This window comes from Lactuca serriola, chromosome 3, assembly GCF_051521515.1.
Source record: "Lactuca serriola cultivar US96UC23 chromosome 3, Lser_US96UC23_V15, whole genome shotgun sequence".
Taxonomy (NCBI): domain Eukaryota; kingdom Viridiplantae; phylum Streptophyta; class Magnoliopsida; order Asterales; family Asteraceae; genus Lactuca; species Lactuca serriola.
This window is the reverse complement of record NC_136410.1, coordinates 17,296,230-17,307,934: the sequence shown is the minus strand read 5'-3', so window position 1 is coordinate 17,307,934 and position 11,705 is coordinate 17,296,230. Positions and strand designations below refer to the sequence as shown.

Below are 11,705 nucleotides of genomic sequence, written 5' to 3'. Positions count from 1 at the left end.
TCAACCCATGCTCATTGTTATCACTTCATGGAATTTATCTCGAGTGATCGTGAGACGGTAATATAATATAAGTCTTCAAACCTAGAGACATGACTTGTTGACTATGAGTTGGTTATGCATTGATCGTATGAAACTGCATTGGTAACTCGATGTTATAAAACGTACTTTTTGTGTGATTCAACAAGTAGTAAAATAAGCATATGAGTCGAAGTTTATCTATTCCTTCTTGGACTAGAAGCGATATCTGGGCCCCTCGATGATTTTGTTTTGACCTATGTACCAGGCCCAGTCAGAACCGAATTGATGTGTTCAATTTAGTTCTATGTCAAACAAATCGGAAATCGGAAACAAACTGTTGGACAATAAGTAAGACATTGTTCCATGTATTTGTCTGGTTGATATCTAGAACATAGGATTATATGATCACTTATCTTAAATGACGTATCATCATCTTCTCAGTTCCGAGAGACCTTGAAAGAGCTACGGTTGCTGATCGGTTCCTGAAGTCATACTTACAGATATAGTTATTAGACTTATCCAAGTAGGAGACTGTTGGATAAGGTGTCTAAGTCCATAACTATATTTGGTATGTACTTGACCCGACCCGGCATGGTCCATTTGGGTTGCATGGCATCATGCATATGGATAGACTAAATGAGATAAATAACACTTGTGGTTTATTAATATATTATAAGTTCTAATATATTAATAATAGGATTTAATTAGTATTGATCAAGAATTAATTTGGAATAATTAAGTGATCAAAATATAACTAATTAAATATATGGGTTGATTATGTAAATCATCCATAACTTGTATAGTGGGCTAAAAGGCTCCATGGATTATCAAGTTAGGTTAAACCCATAGGATGCTCCATGGGAGTTATAAACCCATGGGTCATGGAAATGAAGAGTCATGTCACATTAGGGTTTACATGGTGTAACCCTAGATGTGACACAATATATAAGAATCATGATACTCACCAAAATCGGCTACACACTAAGAACTAGAGAGGGAAAGCCTATTTATACAAGTGTTATACATACTCTAAAGTTATTCCAAAGCATTTGGTGTTGTGTGAAGCATTTGAGGCATCACACTTGGGGTGCTAGGCTCTTAAGGTTTTCAAGGAATCAAATCAACTAAAAGGTATGTAATTCTAGCCATCTTTAAGATTAAAAGTTCCCCATGTATGCTAGATAGGATTATGAACCTTGGAAATCATATTTTGCATGTATTTTAGAAAAATATAGATCCAAGGTATTCTAGGGTTGCATGTACATTTAGGGGTGTTAGAATGCTCAAAACCCATCAGAAACATCACTAGGATATCTCATAGCATTGTAGATATTAAAACTTATTGTTTCACCATCAAACTCCATTATCAAACTTCCCGCATACACATCGATTTTTGTCCTAGCCGTCTTCATAAACGGTCTCCCAAGTAAAATTAGAGCTGATTTGGAGGACACTTGTTCTTCTAGATCAATCACATAGAAATCCGTCAGGAAGACCAATTGGTTCACTTGCACCAAAACATCACTAGGAAAGACACTTGTTCAAAAATCTTGTTCTAAAACACCCCTAGGAAAGGCACTTGATTTGTCCGCAAGAGAAATTATGACACCGGTTTCACTCAAAGGACCCATATTCAATGATTCATATACCGAGTAGGGCATGACATTAATAGAAGCATCAAGATCGAGCATAGCGCTACTAAAAGTGACATCCCCAATCTTGCAAGGAACCGTAAACATTCTCGGGTCTTTGCACTTGGGTGTAAGCTTCCTTTGTAAAACCGCAAATGCGTTTTCATTCATTAAAATTTTCTCATTTCCCTTCAATTTCCTCTTGTTGGTACAAAGTTCCTTTAAGAATTTAGCATATCTAGGAATTTGTTTGATAACATCAAGTAAAGGAATGTTCACATCCACCTTTCGAAAGGTGTCCAAAATTTCTTTCTCCTCCATATTCTTCTTGGAAGTTGCAAGTCGGGAGGGGAATGGCGGTTGAGTGGATATTAGTATCACTAGAGGAATAGTCTTCTTTGGAACTCCGGCTTGTGCATCATTCTTGATGTTGGGTCGTATTTTGTGTTGTGTCTATTGGGCTCGTTAGCTAGTTCAATATGTATCTCCGGTGTGGGCCTGTCCATCCGTGAGTTTTGTAGGGTTTAGTATATATAGGTGCTTGCATGCATCTTAGAAAAAAAAGGGGACGATTAGTAACGATTAGAGATTTATTGTTGAGCAAATTTATCGTTCTTGTTTTTGTAACCCTAGAATCCTCTACAACGGAAGTTCTTAGTCGAGCTCTGCTGAGGATTGAGTAATCTAATCATTCGACACATCTTGATTCATACTTGGGTTATTTACTGTTTTTTACATTCATCGCTTACCTGTTACAAAGATCTAATCGATCATCAAGTTAATTTATAACTTATCAATTGGTATCAGAGCAGGAGGCTGTGTAATTCATCCACATCTTTTTTGTGAAAGAGATTTCGATTAGGGTTATTCCGCATTAACTAATATTTATTGAGCCGTCATTCCATAATTGACGTAACTCAGCATTTATTTGTTTTGCCCTAATATTATTCGTTACAAGTCTGATCTTTCAAACAGGTTAAACGATCAAGCATGGACGAGTCACAATCAAATCCCATCAACATCTCAAACAGCATTGGATCAACGACGAAGATTCCTATTCTTTACACCTAGGATTACGAAGTCTGGGCACATCACTTCGAAGATTATGTCATCGGATCTGAAGACAATGGATATCTTATTTGGGAAGCAATCGTATCTGGACCATTTGCTCATTCAGCAACGTCAAAAATCATTAAAACTCAGAAAGAGTATAATGATCTGTTAAAGGATGTAAAGGATGTTGCTCAAGACGAAAAGGAAAAGTTTTAGTGCAACATTAAAGCATTGAGACTGATTCGATTCGCTCTTCAATCCGATACATTCAGGCTAGTGAGTTCATGCAGCACTGCTAAGGAAATATGGGATAGGCTGCGAGAGCTATATTCCACAGATGAAGATCTGGAGCATTCCATTCAGACCTTACTTTTGTCTGAGTTTGGCGAATTTAAGCAGAATCCCGATGAAACTGTTACTCATACGTTCGATCGCTTCAATCATCTTCTTAGTAAGATGATCAAACACGATATAGAAAGGAGGTTGATTGAACAAAAGGTTACCTTTTTGAATGGCCTTAGATCTGAGTGCAGAGCGGTTGTGTCCACTGTTAAAGCTCATGAGCAATTTAAATCTTATTCATTGGCAAAGCTGGTAGGGATTTTGAAATCCCAAGAAAAGATTGTCTTACAAGAGAAAAATGTGGTCTCAAGCTTGGGATCCTTGGCCCTTCTGTCTAAAAGCAAAAGTGTGGTAGAAGATGAAGATCTCAACTTAGAAGATTATGATCTTACCTCTGAAGATTATGCAATGATGGTGTCAAATCTAAAGAGGTTCATTAAGAAAAGGTTCCCTACCAATAAGAACCGAAATTGGCAGGGAAGCTATAGTTCTGAAAAAGTTAGGGAGGAACCGAAGGCAGAAGAACCAAAGAAAGAAGCGAAAGTTGAAGGAGATTCTGGTGTGAACTGCTACTACTGTGGAGGAAAGAACCACTATGCCAAAGACTGTGTCCTAAAGAAAATGGCAGATAAGGATGAGGAAAATGATGAAGAGGCTGTGTTGATGAAAAAGTTTGAAGAGATCAAGAGAAAGAAAGCTGCCACTAATCCTTCGATGAATGCTTTAATTGTGCAGGGTTCGGCAGTGGATGATGAGTTCGGTGGTGTGCAGGTCTGGTCAACCAACTCAGAGGATGATGAAGTCAGGAAGCCATCTCATGGAAAGGCGTATGTGGCTAGAGTTGAAGAAAGCAGTGGGAAGTGCTTGATGGTGACGGATGTATCTCAAATGAGGGGATACAATACAGACGGTGGGAACGAAGACACGAAGGAGCGAGAGGACTTATGCTTCACAGCAAAACCTCTCAGCGTGCAGTTCAATGAGGTTGATGAATTGATCAAGAAGGTACAATCCGTTTTTGTTTCATTCAAAGTCCCACAAAATTCATATGAAAAAGAATTAAAAAGCTTAAACTCAAGAATCTCAAATCTGGATAGTAGTTTAACTCAAACACGGGTCACTAATTCTAACCTAACTGACCAAATAAGCAGGGTGTCATCCAAAAGTGAGGAACGGAGGATGTGGATAGAGTTGAAGCAGTCGGAGCTGATCAAATCTAAGAACGAAAACATTTATTTACAAAGAGACAATTTGAAACTTTTGAAACAAAGAAATGTTTTTTGTTTAATTGCTAAGCGTCTTTATTCTAACATCACTCAACTTCATTTGAACTGTGAAATAGGGCAGAAAATTCATCGCATGATTTTGCCCTTCCTTGAGTTTAAGAAGGATGAAATCGACGCTAAAGCATATAATTGTGAATGTGTAGTTTCGTCTGATGATGTGAATCCGACTTATATGTATGGTCTAGACAAAATCGAATCTTTTATAAAATCCAAGGACCATAAAGACATGCTGAAAAACCTTTTGGATGAAAACGATAAACTGAAACTAAGGACCGAAACCATACAAAAATTTGACTCATTGAATGCCAACTTGAGCTCAGAAAATAAAATTGATGTTGAAAACGCATCTGAGCTTAATGAGGATGATGATATGAGCGTAATTTCTGTAGAGGATGAAGTCGACTGTTCTGAGTTTGTCAAGAGCGAACCCGAAAACCACAAAAATCTTATTTCAGAAAATTCTGTGGAGTTTGCTCGTTTGTCCCAAAATAAGTCCCCAATTCTTGAAGAAAAGGTTGTTGTGTATCAAAAGGTGAGAACAACTCCAAATCAGGTATATAAGGTCACAGGAGTAACTGAACATCAGACAGCCGAACTCACAGCCATTGTAAACGAAGATAATGCAGATGGTTGTCCTGGAAAACCAAAGGCAGATATGTGCCAGAGCCACTAAACAAGCCTGACAACTTCGACGTGCCAAGTACTAGTGGTACAAAAGAAGTTCCTGTAGAAGAAGTCACTCCTTCGAGCGAAACGTCATCAGTTCAAAGTGAACCAGCTGACAAGAAGCAAAAGCAAAAAGCCAACATCCACCGACAGCCGAAGCAAGTAAAGGATCAAAAGCAGCAAAGGAATCTGAGATACAAAAAGAATCTCTCAGAGCGCAAACAGTTTTGGCGATCTCAAAACGCCCATTTTTCTTATCATGACAGAAATTCGAAGTCAGAGAAAAGTGCTGTTAGGCCGCAAGAAAGTAATAACAACCGAAAGGACAGGTTCGGTTCTGAAAGGAATAACAACCGAAGGGAAAGGTTCGGTTCAGAGAACACCAGCTACCGAAAGCATAGGTTCGGTGCCGAGAGCAAAAGCTACCAAGGTTCAAGGTTCGGTCCCACTAATGACCAAAAACAAAAGGGCCACCTAGAACCTCAAGTCAAGAAAACTTCTCAGTCTAACTTCTCTCATTCTAATTCTTCTCAACCCCATTCTAAATCCAATTCTGTTCAAACTCAAAATCCAAAACATTCAGCAGATTTGAAAGGAAAATCGAAGGTTTCCTCCGTCAAGAATGATCAAAAGCATTCTAAGGCCCAAACGTCAAAACCTGAATCCAAACTGTCTGTAACAAATCCCAACAAAATTAAAGTTTTCTCCATTAAAAAGAAAGATGAAACAGCTTTAATAAAAAGAACATATCTTGTTGACATCTCTCTTACTATTCCAGTTTCTGTGAAAGGCTCACGAGGACCCAAGAAACTTTGGGTTCCTAAATCTGTTTGATTTTTGCAGGTTATCAGTGACGAGCAGTTCGACGAAGAATGGTATGTTGACAGTGGCTGCTCACGTCACGTGACAGGAAGGAAAGAAGAGTTGAGGGAATTTCGATCTCTTCCAAACGGCAGGAATGTCAAATTCGGGAACAACTCATACGGCACAATAAAAGGTTATGGGATGATTACAAATGGAGATTTCACGATTAGAAAAGTTGCATATGTTGAAGGACTACAACATAACCTCATCAGTGTATCTCAACTTGTTAGAGGTACCGGTCTTAAAGTTTCGTTTGATGATGAGGGTTCGGAAATAATAGAGAAGAAAACAAAAAGAGTGATTCTCAAATCAGAGCGCAAAGGCGAAATGTTTCCTCTTAATCTCAAACCTATCAAAGGAAATCCAGCTATCTGTCTGTTATCCAAAGCACATTCTGACGAAAGCTGGTTGTGGCACCGAAGGCTCTCCCATCTCAACTTCAAAGATATCAACAAACTTGTCACCGGAGGTCATGTTCGAGGTCTTTCATTGCTCAAGTTTGATCGAGAACATTTATGTGTTGCGTGTGAAATGGGGAACAGAGTCGTCAAAGTCACCCATCGATTATAAACCCTAAAGTGGTTGAACCACTTGAGTTAATTCACATTGACTTGTGTGGTCCATCATCTATCGAAAGCATTGGCGGTAGCAAGTATATTCTTGTCATTGCTGATGACTTTTCACGTTTTACATGGGTGTTCTTCTTGAAGCACAAATCTGAGGCAACTCTCAAGCTAAAGATGTTAATCAAGCAGGTTGAAGTGCAGCTGAGGAAAGTCGTTCGCAACATTAGAAGCGACAATGGGCTGGAGTTCCAAGAATAAAGAATTTAAAGACTTTTTAGCAGAAAAAGGAACCAGTCACAACTTCTCAGCTCCCTACTCCCCTCAACAAAATGGGATTGTCGAAAGATGAAACCGATCTTTGTGTGAGGCGGCCCGAACCATGCTATGTTTCGCTTCTCTACCTCTATATTTTTGGGTTGATGCTATTGTTGCAGCATGTTTTATGCAGAACAGGTCCTATCTCAATAAGCGTTTCACTCTTACCCCTTATGAGATCATCAACAACAGAAAGCCAAACGTCAAATTCTTCTACGTATTTGGCTCACGATGCTTTATCTTCAATTCTAAAGAACATCGTAACAAGTTCGACATAAAAGCCGATGAAGGGATTTTTCTAGGATATTCTCTCACTTCGAAAGCATACAGGGTTTTAAACAAGCGTTCGAGGAAGATTGAAGAAACGTATTATGTGACTTTCGATGACAGCTATGTCAAGAAGCTGAAGGCCACGGAAGAAACAGTTGGAGAAATCTTCTCTCAAACAGGCCAAGTCACAGCCTCGATTGCAAATTTGTTTGAGCAGTTTGGAGTTGTTCGATGAACCGGAGAAGGCTACTCTCTCAGAAGCCAATGCAACAGACAACAAACTTGATCATCTGAAGCAAATTGTCGATGACGCTGCCAAACGACTGGGTGAAAGAGAATCAGTTCCAACTGAACCTTCTCAGCATGGTGCTTCAGTTGAGGGGGAGAATCCATCTTCTTCAAAACAGTCAAGTTCACAAGTTGAGGGGGAGAACTCTTCTCCAGCTACACCCGAAAGCTCTACGGCGCCCGAAAGTCCTGTAGTACCCGAAAGCTCAATAACACCCGAAGGTACTGCAACACCCGAAAGCTCGACACCACCCGAAACTCCTGTAGCACCGGAAAGACATGATACACCTGAAAGCTCATCAGTCGAGGGGGAGAATGCTGATATGTTTTATGACGATGACAGTCAATATGAATTAGAAGAGATGGTGGATGCTGAATTAGATCCATCCTATGATCCAAATTACCCTCCTCTTGTCAAATGGACTAGAGATCATCTTGTTTCACAGGTTATGGGTAATATCTCTGAAAAGGTGTTGACCCGATCTCAACTGAAGGCAAAGCAAACATCTTTATTTTCAAAAGTAGAGTTTTGTATGTTTAACTCTTTCGTCTCAAAAATTGAACCAAAGACAGTAAACACTGCTCTTGATCACTCTGATTGGGTTCAAGCTATGCAAGACGAACTTAATGAGTTCGAAAGAAATAAAGTTTGGCGCCTCATTCCAACTCCTCAAGATGCCTCGGTTGTTGGTCTCAAATGGGTCTTCAGAAATAAAATGGACACGGAAGGCAATGTGATAAGAAACAAAGCTCGTCTAGTGGTGAAAGGATACTGCCAGGAGGAAGGAATCGATTATGAGGAAACTTTTGCTCCTGTAGCTAGGTTGGAATCTGTTTGAATATTTCTTGCCTATGCTGCACACAAGAACTTTGAGGTCTACCAAATGGACGTAAAATGCGCATTTCTAAATCGAGAACTCGAAGAAACGGTGTACGTGGAGCAACCTCCGGGATTCGTCAATGAAAAATATCCCAATCACTGCTATATTCTGGACAAAGCGGTTTATGGAATGAAACAAGCACCTAGGGCTTGGTATGAAACGCTAACCAAGTTTTTAAAGATGTCCAAATTCAAACAAGGTTCGGTTGACCCAACCTTCTTGCGTAAGAAGGAAGGTAACCACCTTATGATTGTTCAAATCTATGTCGATGATATCATCTTTAGCTCAACGAATCCTAGCTTAACAGCTGAATTTAGAAAGCTGATAGAGACTAAATTTGAAATGAGCTCAATGGGTCCGATTAACTTTTTCCTTGGTTTAAATATAAAACAGGGACCCGAAGGCATCTTTATTAACCAGGAAGCTTACACCAAGACTCTCCTTGCTAAATTCGGCATGATGGGAGACTCAAAGGTTAAAGTTCCAATGGCGTTCGGCACCAAGCTCACTCCATCCTTGGGTAAGCCAGCAGTCGATATTACGCTATATCGCCATATGATCGGTTCTCTAATGTATCTTACTGCTAGCAGGCCTGATATAATGTTTTCTGTTTGTTACTGTGCTAGATTTCAGGCAAATCCTCGTGAACCTCACATGCTTGCAGTGAAGAACATACTCCGGTATCTCAAACGAACTACCTCTCTCGGTTTATGGTATCCATCCAACTCAGGTTTCTTCATTCAAGCCTACTCAGATGCAGACCTTGGAGGTTGTGGACTAGACAGGAAAAGCACCACTGGAGGCTGCCAATTCCTTGACGGGAAGTTGGTTAGCTGGCAATCAAAGAAACAGACTTGTGTATCTCTGTCTACAGCTGAAGCAGAATACATCGTAGCTGCCTCCTGTACTTCTCAAGTGATTTGGATCCAAAGCCAGCTTCGGGACTATGGACTCAATATGAAAAAGATCTCACTATATTACGACTCTGAAAGTGCAATTAGGATCTGTCATAACCCAGTGCAACATTCCAAGACTAAGCACATAGCACTGAGGTATCACTTCATTAAGGATCATGTGGAAGATGGGAACGTCGAAATTCACTTTGTTCGAACCACTGATCAACTGGCTGACATCTTCACCAAAGCTCTTCCTGAAGCTTCTTTCAACAAAATTCTACAAGGGCTTGGAATGATGGAATCGGAGTCAGTACCAAAAATTGCATCTCAAGATCAAAAGTAAGAAGCGAAATAGACCGAACGTTCGGGTTCGGGTCTCTTGTATGCCGAAATAGACCGAACGATTGGGTTCCGGTCGTGATCTGGTGTACCGAAATAGACCGAACGCTCGGATTCGGTTGTATCATCTGATCTTCGTTTATCACTCAAAGGTAGTTTCCTTGGTTGTAAATCTTTTGTATTATTTTTCCAAATTCATTTATCTTATTGTCAAAGTTCTTTTCTATTTCAAACTTATTTTTTTGGCAACCGAAATAGACCGAACGTTCGGGTTTGGTTCCAAAATTTTTCTCACCCAAAATAAACCGAATGCTCGGGTTCGGTTCCAAATTTTTTTTCTCAACCGAAATAGACCGAACGCTCGGGTTCGGTTCCAATATTTTTTTTATTCATTTTTTATGTCCTTCTTTTTATTATCAAAAACTCCAAAATATTTTTTATCCTTTTATTTTATTTTTTCTTTTTCTTTCGTAAATTCAAAAATTCCAAAAATATTTTTTATTTTTTATTTTTTATTTTGGCTCTTAATTTTTTTTGTATATCTCTTTGTGGGTAAAACATTTCACTAGCTAAGTGTCCCTAGAAGCATGTTGCTGTATGTGTCCAAAGCCTCATCTGATCCTGAATAATAGCCTTACTGACTTGGTATAAACAAACCTTGTCTTCCCAATTAGGCTCTCATAATTATTCTAATCATGAGCTACCTAACTCTCTTCTCACATGAGATAAGAGTTGTCTGCTTGGTCCCTATTTTTATAGCAGAGGTACTTTGGTTTCTTTACACCACCTACATTACTTTTCTCCATTACATTCGCTTCACAAACGTAACCCTTGAGACTCTCAGACATTACCACTGAGGTTTATGGTTGCACAATTTCTGTGTTCATGATCTTAGCTTCGTGTCACTACGTGCTAGGTGAAACCCAACATTCAATACCTATTATGCATTGACGGTGAACAATTAATTTGCTCTAGCTTTCACTAATGAATTGACGGACTTATCCATGGGGGTACAGTTTTATTTTTTTTTGAGATTTCATATATATTAGTTTACCTTGCTACTTACATTATCTCCAACCTACTTGTTCAACAGACTACATTGGTCTCACAAGTACTTCATTCGATTTCTATCTTATATTAAGATTAGGAATTCTGAATCGAAGTGAAAGCCACCCTCATTAGCCTAATTAAAAGAAGCCTTTCAACACTTCTTAATAAGTGTTTGATCGTTATTAAGCGGGAACCACACAAACACTTTAAGGTCTCTCTTGACTTTGAAGGAAGAGATTCGTGCCCGGGATCCATTGTTTCATGTCTTTATTGACATCACATCATCCCTCAAAAAGTGTTGCTTTATTTCTTTTTCTTTTACACACTCAGCACGAAACTCTTTTTGATTTTCCAAAATTCTGGTTTCATTAATTCTAAGGAATTTTAATTGGATTGGTTGTTATAAAAAGGTTGTGGTTAATATTGATCCACGTGGGGATTTTATTTTAAAGATGACGTTACATTCTAAAGGGATAAGATGACGACATGATGACTCAGGCGGGAGTCCAATCGATTTGATTTCAAACGGCGCAAGAGGGAAAAGCGTGCGAATATGAACCGTTTCATCTCCAAACGGCGCCTGATGGGAAGGCGTGTAATTAGGGCCTGACATTCTCTCTCATGCGTGATCATCGGCAACGCCAACTGTCACGCGTCAGTCACCTCTGAAAAACCCTTCGTTTTTCAATCGAAGATTTGGGAAAGATTCTTCTCTCTCCTTTACCCTCAGTATAAAAGGCAATGTAAACAACCGTTTACCTCTTTACTACACCTAAATTTCCAGAGAGCAAGAAATCCTTCAACCTTTACTGTTCATCATCTCTCCCACTTTCTTCACAGCAATGGCGGATTCTTCATCAGTTCACGCAACATCTCACATCTTGCCCATTCGCCCATAGCAGAGTTTGATCATTGATCTTACTCCTTAGGTGTACGATGCCTTCATGTTTCCCATCATCGAATGCCTGAAGTACTCCTCAATCGCTCCTGCTCTTACCAGGGCCGAAGCTGTTCCAATGGAGTTCCTGTCCCAAATTTTTGCCACAGCAGACTACGACAAGGTCGTCGACAGGATTTTCTTCGATGTCTTTGAGCACAAGGCGTCGATTTCCAAGCAGAGGTTTTGCATGCAGTTAGGGTTTGACGCTGATTCTTCGAGGGTTAATTCGGAAACAATTCCTATGGGTCATCTGTTCAACATGTTCTACAACATGGGGTACACTGAGGTGCTCACTACGGT

The 11,705-nt window shown here is 39.5% G+C and overlaps 1 protein-coding gene across 1 annotated transcript; it reads right to left on the bottom strand.

Moving 5' to 3' along the window:
- Window positions 1-1,559: 1,559 nt before the first annotated feature.
- On the bottom strand, window positions 1,560-1,970 carry LOC145095053 (uncharacterized). Its single transcript, XM_079032995.1, has one exon. It carries the CDS (start codon window positions 1,968-1,970, stop codon window positions 1,560-1,562), a length of 411 nt encoding a protein of 136 aa, XP_078889121.1.
- Between the last annotated feature and the right edge of the window lie 9,735 nt (window positions 1,971-11,705).